Here is an 18,993-nt window from a genome sequence, read left to right as displayed (position 1 = left end):
TTCTTACCTCAAATATAAATATCCTTATTGTGGCAAATGATTACTTTAAAACCTAAATAATATAAAGCTAAAAGTAAAAAATCTCCATCTACTTAAAATTTACTTTTAACTTTGCAGGCTGATATTCACAATCATGTATATTTATACATTATATCTGTAGTATCCTATAATAAACTTTTTTCTCTTAACATCAATTAACAGCATTCCATGCTCATAAATAAATCCACGTAGATTTCCTCCTTTTCACCAGCTGCGCAGTGTTTTCTTTTATGTCAGTACCATAATTTAATCAAATGCCATCAGAGAACACGTAACTAGGGAAAATCCTTATACATACAAGTTTGCATACTAATTTTTCCCAGCTTGAGATATACTTGACATATAACATATTTTAAGCTTAAGGTGTACAGAAAGTAACAAAATACAGAACCCAAAGTAGATTGAACAAGTTAAGGAATTTATTATTTCATGTAACAAAAAGTTCAAAGGAAAAGCAGTTCCAGGATTGGGAATTCAGAAGCACAGTTAAGGTACTTTGTATCTCTGCATCCCACTATCCTTAATCTGATGGTTTTCATCTTTATGCCTGTCCTCTTGATTATCAAATGGAAGAGATGACAGATGTACAAGGTGAGCACTGACCCCAACCCACTGAGAAGATAGTGTCCAGTGAAAGTTGGTGTGCATAATCCAATTATCCACCTCTCTGCTCTTGCAAAATAGTAATTAGGGAATAAAGATAAGGATTTAGAACTTTCACCAGCCCTTCCACACATGGGGAGAGAAGCTGAAAGTCAAGACTGTAACAGCAGTAAGTATAAAATTCCTTCCTTAAATATGTAATATTCTTTGGCCCTGGAGTCACTGACTTCACACTTAAACTAATCTATATTTCACTTTTATTATATTAATGGAGCTCTCAAGGACCGAATTCTATTAAAGTAAAATTAAGGACAAAATTCTGTTAAAGTAAAATGAACTTTTTAAGCAATATAGGTGATTACATAGGATATATATATATCACACAAACACATAATACACGATGTATATAATAAAATCCTCATAGGCATAAAAATTCTTAATAGAAATAAATTATAATAAAATAAAAATTGTTTAGTGTCTGTTTGCTTTTCTTAAATAACTAAAACAAATTCATAAAGCAAAACCAAAATTTGTTCACTCTTACAGAAATGATTCTGATTGATGCATACTTTTGTTAATGCTAATTTATCAAACCCTGAGTTTTGCTTCTCTATCTGTTGTTAAATACACACCACTATAAACAAATAAGAATGTTTTAAAATAAGGGTCCTACACATTGGGATTTAGTTATTTGAAATCAGGTTTTTTTCATTCTGAATAGTTTCAGTAAAATCTGTGTTACGGTAGAATGTCTCCTTAGCTGCTTTAACAAGGTCTGTGTTAAATTAATAAAATACAACATTACTCCTGCTTAACAGTGCATCTTTCATTACATAAGTTAGCAAATATCTTATATAAAATCAAATGCCCAATAATGTAATTAAATCATTGCTACTTGAAGTATTTTATACAGGAATAATTTATCTCTTTACACTGTTGAAGCCTTGCCTTGCATTTCAGTATGTTTTATAGCTTCTGTATCATTACCTGAAATTTACCTAAGGGAAAAAAAAAAAAGAAAAATCATTCCTGATTTTAGGTACAAAGAAAACAAGCCTAAACATCAATTTTCTATGACATCAGAAAGTAGTTTCAATGAAGAAACCTGCTATGTCAAACAACTTTTCATAATACTCAAGTCAATTTCATTTTTATGAGATGATTATTTGTTTTGTGAATAGGTATCTTTGCTTCTCTTTGTGATTTCTACCTTTTAGGTATTTCACTGCCTATTATCATTGTGAATAGAAAGGAAATAGAGTGGGGGCGCCTGGGTGGCTCAGTGGATTGGGTCACTGCCTTCAGCTCAGGTCATGATCTGAGGGTCCTGGGATTGAGTCCTGCATCGGGCTCTCTGCTCAGCAGGGAGCCTGCTTCCTCCTCTCTCTCTGCTTGCCTCTCTGCCTACTTGTGATCTCTCTCTGTCAAATAAATAAATAAAATAAAATAAAAAAAGAAAGGAAATAGAGTGATGCTTAAGTCAATTTTATTCTTGGTTGGTAGTTTTGCTAAAAAAGATCTTTGGAAAGGAGTTTAGCAATAAAAGACTAGTTGGCTTTATCTAGCTTTATTCTAGAAAACTGTTTTTTTTTTTTTTTAAAGATTTTATTTATTTATTTGACAGAGAGAGATCACAAGTAAGCAGAGAGAGAGAGGAGGAAGCAGAATCCCTGTGGAGCAGAGAGCCACATGCAGGGCTAGATCCCAGGACCCTGGGATCATGACCTGAGCCGAAGGCAGAGGCTTTAACCCACTGAGCCACCCAGGTGCCCCTAGAAAACCGTTTTTAAAAAGACATTTTTAGGGGCGCCTGGGTGGCTCAGTGGGCTAAAGCCTCTGCTTTCGGCTCAGGTCATGATCTTAGGGTTCTGGGATCGGGCCCCATATCGGGCTCTCTTGCTCAGCAGGGAGCCTGCTTCCCTTTCTCTCTCTCTCTGCCTGCCTCTCTGCCTACTCGTGATCTCTGTCTGTCAAATAAGTAAATAAAATCCTTTAAAAAAAAAAAAAGACTTTTAATGCTACAGGGAAATTTATTAAAAGAATAATGCAGAAAATTTCCTTAAAAAGTTAAGAACCATAGGGCACCTGGGTGGCTCAGCTGGTAGAGCATCTGACTCTTGGTTTCAGTTCAGGTCATAATCTCGGGGTCTTGGGATTAGGCCCTATGTCAGGCTCCGCACTGAACACAAAATCCACTTGGGACTCTCTCCCTCTGCCCTTCCCCACCCCCAGAATAAATAAATCTTTAAGAATAAATACATAGGGACACTTGGGAGGCTCAGTTGGTTAAGTATCTGCCTTGGCTCAGGTCATGATCCCAGGGTCCTCGGCAGGGACTCTGCTTCTCCCTCTCCCTCTGCTTCTTCCCTCCCCCTGGCCAACCACTTATGCTCTATCACTCACTCTTGCTCTCTCTCAAATAAATAAAAATAAATACATAAATATATAAAAGAATCACCACTTAAACTGTCTTATACATTTAGATTACTTTAGCACACCTTCTTAAATCACTGTCCATTATGAATTTAAAAATCATTGAATATGAATAAAATATTCTACATATTACATTAAATGTTAACATTGATAAAAGTAAAACGAAATGGCTTTAGCATTTTAAATTTTCTCTAAGTTAACAAAATAAGCAGAAAGAGACCAGACTTGAAAAAATAATCACTAAAAACATTTTTAAGGAATGTGAATTCAACTTACAGGCTGGCATTGAAGACACTTCAGCCGTGACAATACTTTTTATCCCCAAGTTCGATAAGCCACCTCTTATTAAGCCACAGGTAAATGCTAAATACTGAAAGGAACAAAAATGTAAAGAATATTAAGAATTTACAAAGATAGCAATGCTATTGATAAATATGAGATTTAGTTAAGCCTTGCTATTAATAAGTCATTGCTGGGGCACTTGGGTGGTTCAATCAGTTAAGTATCTGCCTTTGGCTCAGGTCATGATCCCAGGGTCCTAGGATTGAGCCCCACATCGGGCTCCCTGCTCAGCAGGGCGTCTGCTTCTCCCTCTGCCCTTCACCCAGCTTGTGCTCTCCCTCTTGCTCTCTCTCAAATAAAAATAAAATAAAAATAAAAATACATAAATAGGGGCACCTGGGTGGCTCAATCGTTAAGTGTCTGCCTTCAGCTTAGGGACATGATTCCGGGGTCCTGGAATTGAGCCCCACATTGGGATCCCTGCTTAGCAGGGAACCTGCTTCTCCCTCTCCCACTTTCCCTGCTTGTGTTCCCTCTCGTTGTCTCTGTCAAATAAATAAAAAAATAAAATCTTTTTTAAAAAATAAAACACTACTAAAAAAATAATACGTAGGGGCACCTGGGTGGCTCAGTGGGTTAAGCCTCTGCCTTCAGCTCAGGTCATGATCTCAGGGTCCTGGGATTAAGCTCCACATCAGGCTCTCTGTTCAACATGGAACCTGCCTCCCCCTCTCCCTCTGCCTGCCTCTCTGCCTACTTGTGATGGCTCTCTCTGTCAAATTAAAAAAAAAAAAAAAAAAAAAAAAAAAACCCATAAAGTTAAGAATCACCACTTAAGTTGTCTTACATAATACAAACCCAAAAACACAGATACACTGAACACAAAACATGTATTCTTTGAAACAAATGTTAACAATATTAAAAAACTTTAATTAACTAAAGGAGATTAAATATAAACTGAGGTGAGCAATTTCACACAACTAACGCCAGTTTTATAAGCTAGACTATCTTTTCTGATATATCTATGCTATATTCAAGAATCTAACATTAACTTACATTTCAATGGCATTTGGTTACAGTGTTTTATTAGTCATCATAAACCTATTCAGCTAGAGGTTAATATAGACTATTTTAATATGATGAACACCTGTCTCCTATTTCATAGAAAAGAATTTAAACAGGAGCACCTGGATGGCTCAGTTGTTTATGCATCTGCCTTCCACTCAGGTAATGATACTGCATAGGGCTCTGTGCTATGCAGTGGAGAGTCTGCTTCTCCCTCTTCCCCTGCTCCTCCCCCACTTGTGCATGCTCTCTCTCTCTCAAATAAATAAAATCTTTATTTATTTATTTAGATTTTATTTATTTATTTGTCAGAGAGAGAAAGAGAGAGAGAGAGAGAGAGAGAACACAAGCAGGGGGAATGGCAGGCAGAGAGAGAGAAGCAGGTTCCCTGCTAAGCAAGGAGCCCAATTCAGGACTCCATCCCAGGACACTAAGATCATGACTGGAGCCAAAGGCAGACACTTAACCAACTGAGCCATGCAGGCATCCCATAAATAAAATCTTTAAAAACAAGAAAGAAAGAGAAGTGCTTAAACAAAAAAGAAAAACTTTAAAACCTATTTTAAACTCATAAGTCTGTTGTGGTTGGCATGTACTTTCCCTATGAAAACCCCAATCTTGGGGCACCTGGGTGGCTCAGTGGGTTAAGCCGCTGCCTTCGGCTCAGGTCATGATCTCAGGGTCCTGGGATCGAGCCCCGCATTGGGCTCTCTGCTCGGCAGGGAGCCTGCTTCCCCCTCTTTCTCTGCCTGCCTCTCTGCCTACTTGTGATCTTTCTCTCTGTCAAATAAATAAATAAAATCTTTAAAAAAAAAAAAAAGAAAAAAAAGAAAACCCCAATCTTCCACTCTGTTAAATACCTTAGATGCATGTTCTAAATACTGCTTTCCTGCAGACATCTGAGTAAGCAGACGAAATTTGTTGTCCTGAAGTACATAGATGCCCTGTTTCAAAAATAGAAAAAACATCAAAAGTCAGTGTAGCCTGTAGTCCTTAAAAATTATTTCTTCCCTTCAAATACAAATCTAAAGCACAGTGAGATATCACCTCACACCAGTCAGAATGGCTAAAATTAACAAATTAGGAAATGACAGATGCTGGCGAGGTTACGGAGAAGGGGGAACCTTCCTACACTGTTGGTGGGAATGAAAGCTGGTGCAACCATTCTGGAAAACAGCATGGAGGTTCCTCAAAATGTTGAAAATAGAACTACCCTATGACCCAGCAATTGCACTACTGGGTATTTACCCTAAAGATACAAACGTAGTGATCCGAAGGGGCACATGCACCCGAATGTTTATAGCAGCAATGTTCACAATAGCCAACTGTGGAAAGACCCTAGATGTCCATCAACAGATGAATGGATAAAGATGTGGTATATATACACAATGGAATACTATGCAGCCATCAAAAGAAATGAAATCTTGCCATTTGTGATGACGTGGATGGAATTAGAGGGTATCATGCTTAGCGAAATAAGTCAAGCAGAGAAGGACAACTATCATATGATCTACCTGATATGAGGAAGTGGAGATGCAACATGGGGGGTTAAGGGGATAGGAGAAGAATAAATGAAACAAGATGGGATTGGGAAGGAGACAAACCATAAGTGACTCTTAATCTCACAAAACAAACTGAGGGTTGCTGGGGGGCGGGGGGGTTGGGAGAAGGGGGGTGGGCTTATGGACACTGGGAAGGGTATGTGCTATGGTGAGTGCTGTGAAGTGTGTAAACCTGGCGATTCACAGACCTGTACCCCTGGGGATAAAAATCTATTATATGTTTTTAAAAAAAAAATTTTTTTTAATGTTAAAAAAAAATTATTTCTTCCCTTCAAAACAATTCAAGAGTTTTTTTAAGGTATTAAAACTCTCCTTTCCACTGGTCAAATTTCCTTAAACGAAGGAATTTTGCAGTGCTCAAGCTGAAGAGTTGTTCAGAACTTTCTAACAACAATATTTCTTGAATGCTTTAAGATACTCAAGATACAGGGGTGACTGGGTGACTCAGTTGGTTAAGCAACTGCCTTCAGCTCAGGTCATGATCCTAGGGTCCTGGGATCGAGCCCCACATTGGGCTCCCTGCTCAGCGGGAAGCCTGCTCTCCCCCTCCTACTCCCCTGCTTGTGTTCCCTCTCTTGCTGTGTGTGTCTCTCTCTGTGAAATAAATAAAATCTTTTTAAAAAAGTAAAAAAAAAAAATTGTTACTGTAAGTGACAAAAAAAAAAAAAAACTTAAAAAAAGAAGATATTAAAGATAAAAAGATGCATAAAATAGTTCCTATCCTTAAAGAACCCACAGTCTAGTGCAAAGGAATCAGAAATACATGTCCGGGTAGAATTAGCAGTTATATATTAGCTCGTATCTAGAAAGCCAATAATCAGTCACTTCTTCCCATTAGCATTTCAATATTTACAACGATATTGTTATATGAAAAAAATTAAAGCTAGTGATAGCTATAAGATAAATTATTTTCATTTTCTAATCCTTAATCAAAATGTCAAATCCACTCTAAATATTTCCTTGAGTTTCATAAAATAAAGTAAATCTACTTAGATGCATAATTTTCCATGTAATCTATTAAATCTTATAGTAACAAATTATTTTAAGAGATTAATGACATCAACTAAATAATGCAAGAGTTACTTAAGAGTTAAATATGTGTAGGGTGCCTGGGTGGCTCCGTGGGTTAAGCCTTTGTCTTGGGTCCTGGGATCTAGGCCCCCATGGGGCTCTCTGCTCAGCAGGGAGCCTGCTTACCCCTCTCTCTCTCCCTGCCCCCCTGCCTACTTGTGATCTCTCCCTCTGTCAAGTAAATAAATAAAATCTTAAAAAAAAAAAGTTAAATATGCTCTATAAATTAAACTTTAGCGATTACTCTAAAAACAAATGTGACATATCTGCGGTTCTGCAGAAAATTACCACCAAGTAATAATAACTAAGGAACCAAATCCTAAAACCTTTATCATTCTGACATTTACTACTTTTTAAAACTTAAGTTATTTAATTAGGGAAAAAAACCAGCTATCATTACCAATATTTGTCTCTTTGTTCTTATTCACTATATCCTATTACAGAAAAAAGTAATGATATATTAATAACATATAAAGGAAACATTTCAAAGTTGACTAGAAATTATTCTGTTTTATATATTAAATAAATGACTAAAATAGAACATTTATATTAAGTTAAAGGCTTAAAAAATAGGCCTTAATCTGTCTAAATACCTGATGATTTGTCCTTAGATTGTCGATTTGTTTCTTGAATACTGTAGTCCAAAAATCTTTACAAATGAACTTCATGATATCTAACTCATCCTTGAACCTCGCAGTATCTTTTGTAAACCTAAAAAAACCAACTGAAAATAATTAGTATTTTTCCTCCAAAGAAAGCAGGAGGGTTATATTATTCACTAATTTTGAAATGCCAGAACAGAGTGAACATTTATTGACAGTCATAAAGTGATAAGCACCAAGAAAAGAAGACCCCGTCTCAATTCACACTGTTACGTAATTATGGTGCTAAAATTAGTCTTAACAGTAAGCAGCAATTTTATGTACAATTCGTTCTAGCACATTAAGAAAAGGCTAAGCATAATCATGGTATTGTTATATAAAATATAACCAGATTCAGCTATTCAGATGAGAAAGGAATGCCTTATGAATTGATCTATAAATTACAAGATTACTAAACACATAAACACAGACTCTAAAGCATTTCCATCCCTTGCATTTAAACAGAAATCCATTTAGGTTAAAGAACCTACTAGACCTTAAGTAGAAAATGCAACAAGATTTTAGATAGTTGTTTCAGTACACCAAATTCTTTAGGAAAAAAGTCTAAAGTATACATATACATTTTCTTCAAATATTAAAACATGAAAGTTGGACAACAGAATTAAAATAGCATCAGACCTAAAAAGAAATTTTACTCCATGAATTAAAGAACAGAGAATAAATAAAATTTAGGAATTAAAGTATTTCAAATTTTATACAATCTTTTGAAATGGATCACCTTTGTTTATAACCTACCTGGAAGAAAATTTTCAAATCCATTCTGCTCACCTTTCTATCAATCCTTGTCCCACTCGAAACCCCATGTTTTCCAGCTTAGTAATACAGCGTCCATTTTCCTATTTTAAAAAATAATAGTTTGGAATATTTTTAGAATGCCAGAATGTCAATATTAAAAATTGTTATAAGATGTTGACTTAATGTAAGTGGTTACACTTTTTTTCACTAAAAATTTTTTTTTTTTTTAAGATTTTATGTATTTGAGAGAGAGTGAGAAGAGACAAAGCATGAGCAGGAGGAGGGGTAGAGGGAGAGAGTGAGGGAGAAGGAGGAGCGGACTCTACCCCTGAGCCGGAAGACTGCTGCAGGGCTAAATCCCAGGACCTGAGATCATGACCTGAGCTAAAGGCAGATGCTTAACTGACTGAACCATGCAAGCACCCTCACTAAATTATTCTATGAAAAAGTAAATTATAAGTTATATTTGAGTTTTCTTAGTACTAGTCATTTCATAAGGCAACAAGGTAAACAGGAACTGTTACTTACTACTTTTCAGAAATGCTAACCCCTTTTCCTAATTACTCCTGCTAACCTTCCCCCCCAGCCCTGGCCCATTTTCAACTATTCTCCCCTCAGTTGTAAAAATGAAGTCAAAGTACCACCTTTCCATCAGTCATTCCCTTTGGGAAGTCATTAAATTCTACTGTTCCTTGCTTTAAATGTCTCTTAGAGTCATCCAAACTTTCCTGTTCTCAGAGTCTTAACTAATGACCCCACCATCCTATGCCAGGAATCATGCAGTTGAGTTGGCTTGCTCTTTCTCTGACAATCTCATCTAGGCTTCAGACTTTAACTACTACCCATATGCTGAACTCTCAAAATCCTCTGGATCATCTACAAAGCCACCTATAATCCAGATTTCTCTATCTCGCATGGCTTCAACCTTAAACTCTTCTTCACTCACATGAGCTCTAGCAATACTAGTCTTGCTGTTTTTAAACATGCCAGGCATGCTCCAATCTCAGGTCTCCTGCACAGGCAGCTCTTCATTCAGATATCCATATGACCAACACCCTTGTTCCAAGTATTCATTCACATGTCACCATCTCAGTGAGGCCCATTTTTTTTTCTTTCTTTTTTAAGGTGTACAATATAATCATCCAACAATTCTATAGATTATTCGGTGCTTATCACAGTAAGTATATATATTTTTTAACATACAATGTATTATTTGTTTCAGGGGTACAGGTCTGTGATTCATCAGTCTTAGACAATTCACAGCACTCACCATAGCACATACCCTTCCCAGTGTCCAACACCCAGCCACCCCATCCCTCCCACTCCCCTCCATTCCAGCAACCCTCAGTTTGTTTCAGTATGGTTTATCTCCCTCTCTGGTTTCATCTTGTTTCATTTTTCCCTCCCTTCCCCTATGATCCTCTATATTGCTTCTCAAATTCCTCAGTGAGATCATATGATAATTGTCTTTCTCTGACTGACTTACTCTGCTTAGCATAAAACCCTCTAGTTCCATCCACATCATTACAAATGGCAAGATCTCATTTTTTTAATGACTGCATAATATTCCATTGTGTAATACCATTTCTTCTTTATCCATTCATTTGTTAATGGACATCTACTATTCTTTCCATAGTTTGGCTATTGTGGACATTGCTGCTATAAACACTGGAGTGCACATGCCCCTTTGGATCACTACATTTGTATTTTGGGGGTAGGTTGTATGATAGCTCTATTTTCAACTTTCTGAGGCACCTCCATACTATTAGCATATTCTTAATTATCTTTATGTATTTCACCCGTCCCCCACCCACCCACATCAGTGAGGCTCATTTTAACTACCTTCTTTAAAACTGCAACATTATTCCCCCTTTAGAAATTCTCTATTCCAGTGATTCTCAAAGTGTGCCCCAAGACCAGTAACATTAGCATCATGTACGAACTTGTAAAAAGTGCGAATTCTGAAACTCAATTTACTGAATCAGAAACTGTAGGTGTGGAGTTAGTAGTCTGTGTTTTAAGAAGACCTCTAAAGTAGGGTGCCTGGCTGGCTCAGTGGGTAGAGCATGCAACTCTTGATCTCTGGGTTGTAAATTCAAGACCCACATTGGGTGTATAGATTACTTAAAAATAAAAAAAAATTTTTTTTTAAAAAGCAGCCCCCTAAAAGTGATTCTGATGCCCTATCCCATTTCCCTGCTTAATTAGTCTCCAAAGAACATCTTTCACCCTTTAACATACTATATACATTTTACTAATTTCACATCCCCACCCTCTGCTAGAATATAGCTCCAAAATGGCAGGGGTATTTATATATTCTGAAGCTTATTAGGCTCCACTAAGTATATCATAAGCCTCATTATTTGGCTAACTTTCTTCTAAGGAACTATGTATTCTACTAATGAGGTTGTGACTATTAAATCTGTACATTTATAGTACAGACCTTATTGGACATAGCTATAGAGAAGTCCCACAGCCCCCTCAAATTAGGCATATTCAAAATGGTATTTGGGGCACCTGACTGGTTCAGTCAGTAAAGCATGCAACTCAATCCCAGGGTTTTAAGTCCAAACCCCACATTGGGTATAGAGATTATATAAAATCTTTAAAAAAATTAAATGAGGGGTGCCTGGGTGGCTCAGTCAATTAAGTAACTAACTCTTGGTTTTGGTTCAGGTTGTGGTCTCAGGGTCATGGGATCGATCCCTGTGTCTGGCTGGATGCTCAGATAAAGCTGACTTGAGAGTCTCTCCTTCTACCCATCCCAACCCTGGCTCCTATGAGTACACTTGTGTGTGCTCACACACACACTCTCTCTCAAGAAAATAAATAAGTAAAAATTAAAAAAAAAAAAAAAAGATATCATCTTAATTTCCTCAGCCTGTGCTGCCTCTAAAATTCCCTAAATTCATTAATGGCACCACCATCCACCTAGTTACTGCAACCAGGAAACTTCCATTTGCTTCACCTCTTTACTCCCAAACTTCCACATGCACTGCAGTTCTGTAGAGCCTATCATCTATACGCTCTCAAATCTACCTTCTTTTTCCATCCTTACTACTTAAGTTAGCCCTTCTCAATTCTCTCCTGGTTTCCAGTTAGAGCCTTCCAAATGATCTTCTTGTCTCTAGTTTTTTCTTCCTTTTATTTATATCTTCTGTAATTCTGGCAAAGACTTTCTAAAAACGAAATAATGTTATTTCTCTACTGAACCTTTCAGCACCCTCTCCCTTTCTTCAAAATAAAGTTCAAACTCCTTACCATGGCAGTATGTGCTTTTCCTTAAATGATCCTGGCTAGTTAACCAGATTCACTAACAGCCACATATCCACAAACATTTCTCCTTCTACCACTCTGAAATTTCTGCAACTCCATAGTTCCATGCTTTCTTCTGCCACCTCACATATGGTGTATGGAACACCACATGCTGTTCCATACACAGTATATAGCCTTTATTTTTTTTTTTTTTAAAGATTGTATTTATTGAGAGAGAGAAGGAGAAAGAGCATGAGCAGGTGAGAGGCAGAGCGAGAAGCTGATTCCCCACTAAGCAGGAAGCCTGATGCAGGGCTCAATTCCAGGACCCTGCAATCATGACCTGGGCCAAAGGCAGACACATAACTGACTGAGCCACCCAGGCGCCACTTTATTTATTTTTAAAGATTTATTTATTTAAGAGAGCAAGCATATGCGTGCAGTGGGAGAAGAAAAGGAACAGAGAGAATCTCAAGCAGACTCTCCACTAAGCATGGAGCCTGACATGGGGGTTGATCTCGGGACCCTGAGATCATAACCAGAGCCAAAACCCAAAGTAGGACACCCAACAAACTTAGCCACCCAACAGACCATATCTGCTTTAAATTCAGCTCAAGTGTCGTATCTCCTAAAAGCCTTCCTTGGCGCTCTTGTAGGCCCTATGCTGTCATAACACTCTGCACATAAATCTACTACTATACTTATAATCATTTGTTTTTCTGTTATTCTCTAGTTCACTTCAAAATATGCTCAGGTGGGAAAAAAAATGCTCAGGTGGAATAAGTAACTCACCAGCCTTTGTGGAATCATCCAGGAGTATGTTGATTAGCAGGGAATAGGACTTTATGTAGACATTCTCAAATCCTAACTACTGATTACATGAGCTTTTAAATGATGCCCTTGTAAATATCTTCTGATGTTGCTACTTGTTCACTCACTTTGGTATCTGTGAATACTCACTAGAGGGTACCAAGTTTTTTTAAAAAATTAAACTTGAAAATATTTTATCTATTAACCTTTTAAAAAAATCTATTCTCCTTAAATCGGTAAATGCCCAATTATTCAGTTTTTAAAGATTTAATTCCTCCTTAAGCATAGTGTGAAAATCATTGATTTGGAGGGTGAGAACACTGGTTCTTTTCTTTATTTCACCTCAAAACTTATGACTTCATCTCTTTGAAGATATATAAAAACCACTGTTTTATGTTAGGGTTATGTGACTTTCTTATACATTTATTTATTAAGAAAAATCTGAAGTACACTTAAAGTAGAGACACTAATACAACAAAACCTCGAACACCTAAATTCCAAAATGAATTCTAATCAACACCACCACTTTAATTTTTTAAAATTCTTTTTGCTTGGGGTGCCTGGGTGGCTCATGGGTTAGGGCCTCTGCCTTAGGCTCAGGTCATGATCCCAGGGTCCTAGGATCGAGTCCCGCATTAGGCTCTCTGCTCAGCGGGGAGCCTGATTCCTCCTCTCCCTCTGCTTGTGATCTCTGTCAAGTAAATAAATAAAAAATCTTTTAAAAAAATTCTTTTTGCTTATATGCACTTTCAATTCCCCAGTGTAAACAAAGTACAATAAGAAAAATATTTTTTATTAAGTTCTAAAGATTAATTTTTAAGTAATCTCTACACCCAGTGTGGAGCTCAAACTTACAACCCAAAGATCAAGAGTTGCACACTCAGTTGGGGCACCTGGGTGGCACAGAAGGTTAAGTGTCTACCTCTTAGTTTCAGCTCAGGGTTATGGGATAACACTCAGCATGGAATCCGTTTGAGTTTCTCTCTCCCTCTCCCACCCCTCCCCCACTCTCCCCCACTGCTCTAAGAAATAAACATCTTTAAAAAAAAAAGTGTCGCACGCTCTACCAACTGAGCCAGCCAGGCACTCCTAAAGTTATTTTTATTTCTTTTATTTTTTTCAAAGATTTTATCTATTGGGGCACATGGGTGGCTCAGTGGGTTAAAGCCTCTGCCCTCGGCTCAGGTCATGATTCCAGGGTCCTGGGATAGAGTCCCACATCAGGCTCTCTGCTCAGCAGGGAGCCTGCTTCCTCCTCTGTCTCTCTCTCTCTCTCTCCCTGCCTGTGTCTCTGCCTACTTGTGATCTCTGTCTGTCAAATAAATAAATAAAATCTTAAAAAGAAAAAGATTTTATCTATTAATTTGACAGAGAGCAGGAGAGAGAGGGAGAATACAAACAGGAGGACCAGCAGAGGGACAAGCAGGCTCCCCACCCAACAGGGAGCCCAATGTGAGGCTCCATCCTAGGACCCTGAGATCAAGATCGAAGGAAAAGGCAGATGCTTAACCAACTGAGCCATCCAGCACCCCGATCCAAAAGTTATTTTTAGATTAAATAATTCAAAACTTACAGATTTCCTTTCCCTTATATGACTAGCACATCTCTTTTTTTTTTTTTTAAAGATTTTATTTATTTGACAGAGAGAAATCACAAGTAGATGGAGAGGCAGGCAGAGAAAGAGAGAGGGAAGCAGGCTCCCTGCTGAGCAGAGAGCCCGATGCGGGACTCGATCCCAGGACCCTGAGATCATGACCTGAGCCGAAGGCAGCGGCTTAACCCACTGAGCCACCCAGGCGCCCGACTAGCACAGCTCTTAATATTATCAGTCATGATTACAACAGCTGTTTTAGTTTGTTTTCGTTAATCCACCAGAAAAAAACAGGGATTGAAAAAAAGTTTTTCCAGGGTGAAAGTTGTAAGAGGGAAAGTAGAGAGAGGGGTGTAAAGAGAACTCATTGCACACATGATGGTGGGGGGAGGGCAGGGGTTTAATAATAAAAGAGTGAAAGAGGTGTGTCACTCATTATTCTTTGGGAAAATGGTAAAGGGAAGGCTAACTTTGCTTAAACAATAAATGTCTGCTACTCATCACTTAGCATAGATGCTAAACATTAATAACTGTTGGTTCTTGATGATAATGAAGTCAAAAGCGTGTAACTTGGAAAAAGCTCTTTATTACAGGTGGGTCTGAATAAGAACCATTCAGTCCTTCATTTCCAATACTCTCCCTGGTATCTTTTTAGATTTTTTTTTTTTTTAAGATTTTATTTATTTGACAGACAGAGGTCACAATCAGGCAGAGAGGCAGGCAGAGAGAGAGGAGGAAGCAGGCTCCCTGCATAGCAGAGAGTGCGGGGGGGGGGGGGGGGGGCTCGATCCGGACGCTGGGATCATGACCTGAGCCAAAGGCAGAGGCTTTAATCCACTGAGCCACCCAGGCGCCCCTCCAATACTCTCCCTGGTATCTTTTTAATATCTCTGAATGCATCATGCTTTTCTGTCATAGACTGAACATGTCTCCCTCAAAATTCTTATTTTAAAATCCTAACCCCCAATGTGATAGTATTATTAAATAAGGGCCTTGGAAGGTGGTTCTGTCATGAGGATAAAGCTGTTAAGAACAGGATTAATGCCACTATAAGAAAGACCCCAGAGAGCTAGTTAGCTCCTTTCCACCATGTGAACACACAGGCAAAAGACATCCATCTATGAACCAGGCAAAGGCCTTCATCAGACCAGAATCTGCTGGTGCCTTAATCTTGGACTCTTCAGCCTTCACAATTGTGAGAAATAAATTTCTTTTGTCCATAAGTTACCCACTCTATGGTGTTTTGTTATAGCAGCCTAATAGACTAATACACTATCCTTCTTGTGGTTTACACACGAGCAGAACCTTTCCCAGATTCCTACATACACCTCAGAAATCCAACATGTTCAAAATAATTCATTCTTTTAAAAAAAATATATTTTATGTATTTATTTGACAGAGATCACAAGTAGGCACAGAGCAGGCAGAGAGAGGAAGGGAAGCAGGCTCCCCGCAGAGTGGAGAGCTCGACTCGAGGCTCGATCCCAAAACCCTGGGATCATGACCTGAGCTGAAGGCAGAGGCTTTAACCCACTGAGCCACCCAGGCGCCCCAAAATAATTCATTCTTTAAACTTTTTCAAAGATTTTATTTGAAAGAGCACGAGAGCAAGCACACATGCAGGTCTCTCTCTCTCTCACACATACACACACACACACACACACAAGCAGAGGAGGGGCAAAGGGAAATAGACTCCCCACTGAGCAGGAAACCGGATGTGGGACTGAACCCTAGGATCATGACCTTAGCGGAAGGCAGACGCTTAACAAGCTGAGCCACCCAGTGCCCCAAAATAATTCATTCTTTATCTCTTTCTTTTATTTCCTCTCCATCCAAGACAGCTGCTCAACCTAAAAATTGGGATAATTTTCAATTCTCATTCCTATCCCTAACCAAGTCCTAGAGATTCTACCTCCTAACTTTCAAACCATTCTCTCCTTTTCGTTCTTAGTTCAGATCTTCATCATCTCCTGCCGACTCCTGAAATAATAAATCTTTCCACTCCAAGGATCTTCTCTCTCCAACCTAAACACTGGATTATCTTTCTAAAATGCAAATGGACCACATCATTCCCCTCTTTAAAATTCTCCACTGGGGCACATGGGTGGGCTCAGGCAGTTAAGTGTCCAACTCTTCATTTGGTTCAGGTCAAGACCTCAAGGTCATGAAACTGAGCCCCCACATACGGCTCTGCACTGTGTGGAGTCTGCTTAAGATTCTCTCCCCACCCCCAGCTCGTGCTATAGCTCTTAAAATAAAAACAAAAACAAAAACAAAAAAACACTCCCACTGCTAATGTCAAATTCTTTAATCATACAGCATACAGGGCTCCTTCCAGCTTCAGTTCTCAACATTTCTCACTCTCCATCCATTCAGTCTAGTCACAGTGAAATACTTAAGTATATTTAAATGCACTACACCATTTCATACATACCCCTATGTCTTTACCTTTTCCTGAGATGCTTTCCTTCCCCCCACTGTCCACGCTTCTTGAGCAACAGCATCATAGAGAGAGGGCTTCTGACTTGAGTATGACTTTGGAATATCCCATTTATAATATTCATTAGAACTCCGTGACTTTATACCTAATTACCACCTAATACATTAATCATTCATTGACACCTATTTCCCAATGACTGTGAGGTGGGGGGGTTGGTCTCATTTAGCACAATACCAGGCTCACAATAAACACTTAATAAATCAATATTTTCTGAATAAATGATGTTTCCCACAAATTCTAAGCAACTTCCTGGAGAATGGAGTCATTGTCTCCTTACTATACCGCCAGCATGCAGAACTACCTCTGACTTATAATGGGCACTAAATAACTAATTTTTTAATTAAATTTGTTTCCTAATTATAGTAACGCCTGCAAACTCCCCTTTAATTTCAAATCGCATTACCCTTCTGTCTTAGAGGTGCGTGCAGGAATACTGATGATTATGATAGGAGGTGGGGGTAGTTTCACAACTCTGTCCAGTGGATGGCTCCGTCGTGCTGGAGTGACAGAATTAAGTAAGGGTGCCCAAACCAGGTGTGCAGTTAACCATGCCATAAGTCATGGTAGCGACAACGCTAAAAGTAAAAACATCTGTGACCTGCAGGAATCAGATATGAGAATGGGCCAAAAAAAAAAAAAAAAAAAAGTCAATATGCGAAAGTGAAAAGGATGAAAGACTGAAGAGAGCTGACAGATTTTAGGCGTAGGACACTTGGCAGTCGACAAGTTTGTCTACACCTCGCAGGGCCTTCGGGGGCGATAGGACAAGGGATGAAGGAAAGAACTGAGAGAAAACAAAGAATGTCACCGCAAAAGGACCTCAAGGGCTTTTGGTATATGTGCTGTCGAAGTGAGCATCTCAAGGGCTTTTGGCAGCACTCACCACCTCCCCCTGCTCCGCGGACTTGTACACGCCAGACACCATCTCGTTATGGAGAAGCAAAAACAACGCCTCGTCCGCCATTTCCTGCTTAGTCTTCCAAACGCCGGGTTTCGGCTCGGGTTTGGGCCGGGCTCAAAGGTTCCGGCGAGCGCCTGAGCGATTTGGACGCCGGCTCCGCGACTCCTTCAGTCCACAGCCAGTTCCTGGTTGCTAGGAGACCGAAAAACTCGCTCCGCGTCCCCAAGCCTGGTACAAGCGTGAGTCCGGTACCGAGACAAGCCCACTCCAGGGCCACCGAGCCCTCAGGCCCAACAACACAATCTGACAGCAGCCGGAAACAAACAGAGCCAGCCGAGACCCTATCCGGCCCCTGGGCGGGGGGCGGAAAAACAACTTCCGGTCCCGTCTATCCCGGCCTTCCGCCAGCTCTATGGTCAAAGCATTACTTCTCTGGGGAAGGTTCCTCTCACAAATGACTTCGGGGAGCAAGGGCTGGAGTGTGAAGGGGTAAAATAAGACAAAGGAGCGCCTGCCGAAATGTGTGTTAACTAGCTATATGTTAGCACTGCCAAGAATTAGCTTCATCAAAGGCTTTCATTTCTGCCGTGTGTTCCTCAATAGGAAGAGTAAAGAGAGTGAAGGAGTAAGTCATTTTTCAGGCTATGAAGTTTAGCTATATTAAGAAATTATCCCAATCCATTGTGGATTAAACCTGGGTATGCAAAAAAGATTTAGTCATTTTGGCCACCAAAAACTGGGAGTCAGGTATAAGAGTTAAGGGGGATGAAGTAGGCAAAGGGCAAGGTACATTTAAAACAAAATACAGAACCAGACGATTAGGTGCATGAAAAGGTGCGAAAGACCAGAAGAGCGACCTCACTGTGGGAAGTAGCTCCTAAGAATCTACAGCAGGAACGCTTGGGTGGCTCAGGTCATGATCCCAGGATTCTAGAATCAAGTCCCACATTGGGCTCCTTGCTCAGCAGGGAGGCTGCTTCTCCATCTGCCAGCAGCTCCCCCTGCTTGTGTGTGCACTCTCCCTGACAAATTAACAAAATCTTAAAAATAAAGGATCTATGGGAGATGTGGGATTTAACTCCTACAAAGATGCAAACACATACATAAGCACCTTCTAAATTGCGTAGCTTATGATTAATTCTTTTCTTAGTAATTCACAAGGAAGATTTTTTTCCTTGTGATATTAATATATTTAATTAAATGTTTCCCCCAAGTTTACATATTGAATTTTCTCTAGTTGTTAACAATAACATCTCAACTCTCCATATTCTTTCACAGGAATTTAAGATCATTTTCCAGAGCTGTCTGGGTGGCTCTGTCAGGTAAGTGTCTGCCTCTGGCTTAGGTTGTGATCCCCCCTCAGCGGGGATTCTGCTTCTCCCTCTCCTTCTGCTCCTGCTTGAGGTCACTCTCTCAAATACATAAAATCTTCAAAAAAACTAAGATCATGTTCCATAATTGGAATTATGATAGCTTTTTTCTTT

The 18,993-nt window shown here is 39.2% G+C and overlaps 1 protein-coding gene across 1 annotated transcript; it reads right to left on the bottom strand.

Annotated features, from left to right (window-relative positions):
- Window positions 1–436: 436 nt before the first annotated feature.
- On the bottom strand, window positions 437–17,895 carry TRAPPC6B (trafficking protein particle complex subunit 6B). Its single transcript, XM_082737769.1, has 6 exons — window positions 17,492–17,895; window positions 8,486–8,553; window positions 7,649–7,766; window positions 5,283–5,366; window positions 3,352–3,445; window positions 437–1,640 (listed from the first exon to the last, which is right to left on the bottom strand). Exons 1-6 carry the CDS (start codon window positions 17,570–17,572, stop codon window positions 1,609–1,611), a joined length of 477 nt encoding a protein of 158 aa, XP_082593895.1. The 5' UTR covers window positions 17,573–17,895; the 3' UTR covers window positions 437–1,608.
- Between the last annotated feature and the right edge of the window lie 1,098 nt (window positions 17,896–18,993).

Source organism: Mustela nivalis (assembly GCF_964662115.1).
Source record: "Mustela nivalis genome assembly, chromosome: 6".
Classification (NCBI taxonomy): Eukaryota; Metazoa; Chordata; class Mammalia; order Carnivora; family Mustelidae; genus Mustela; species Mustela nivalis.
This window is presented reverse-complemented; position numbering and strand designations above follow the sequence as displayed.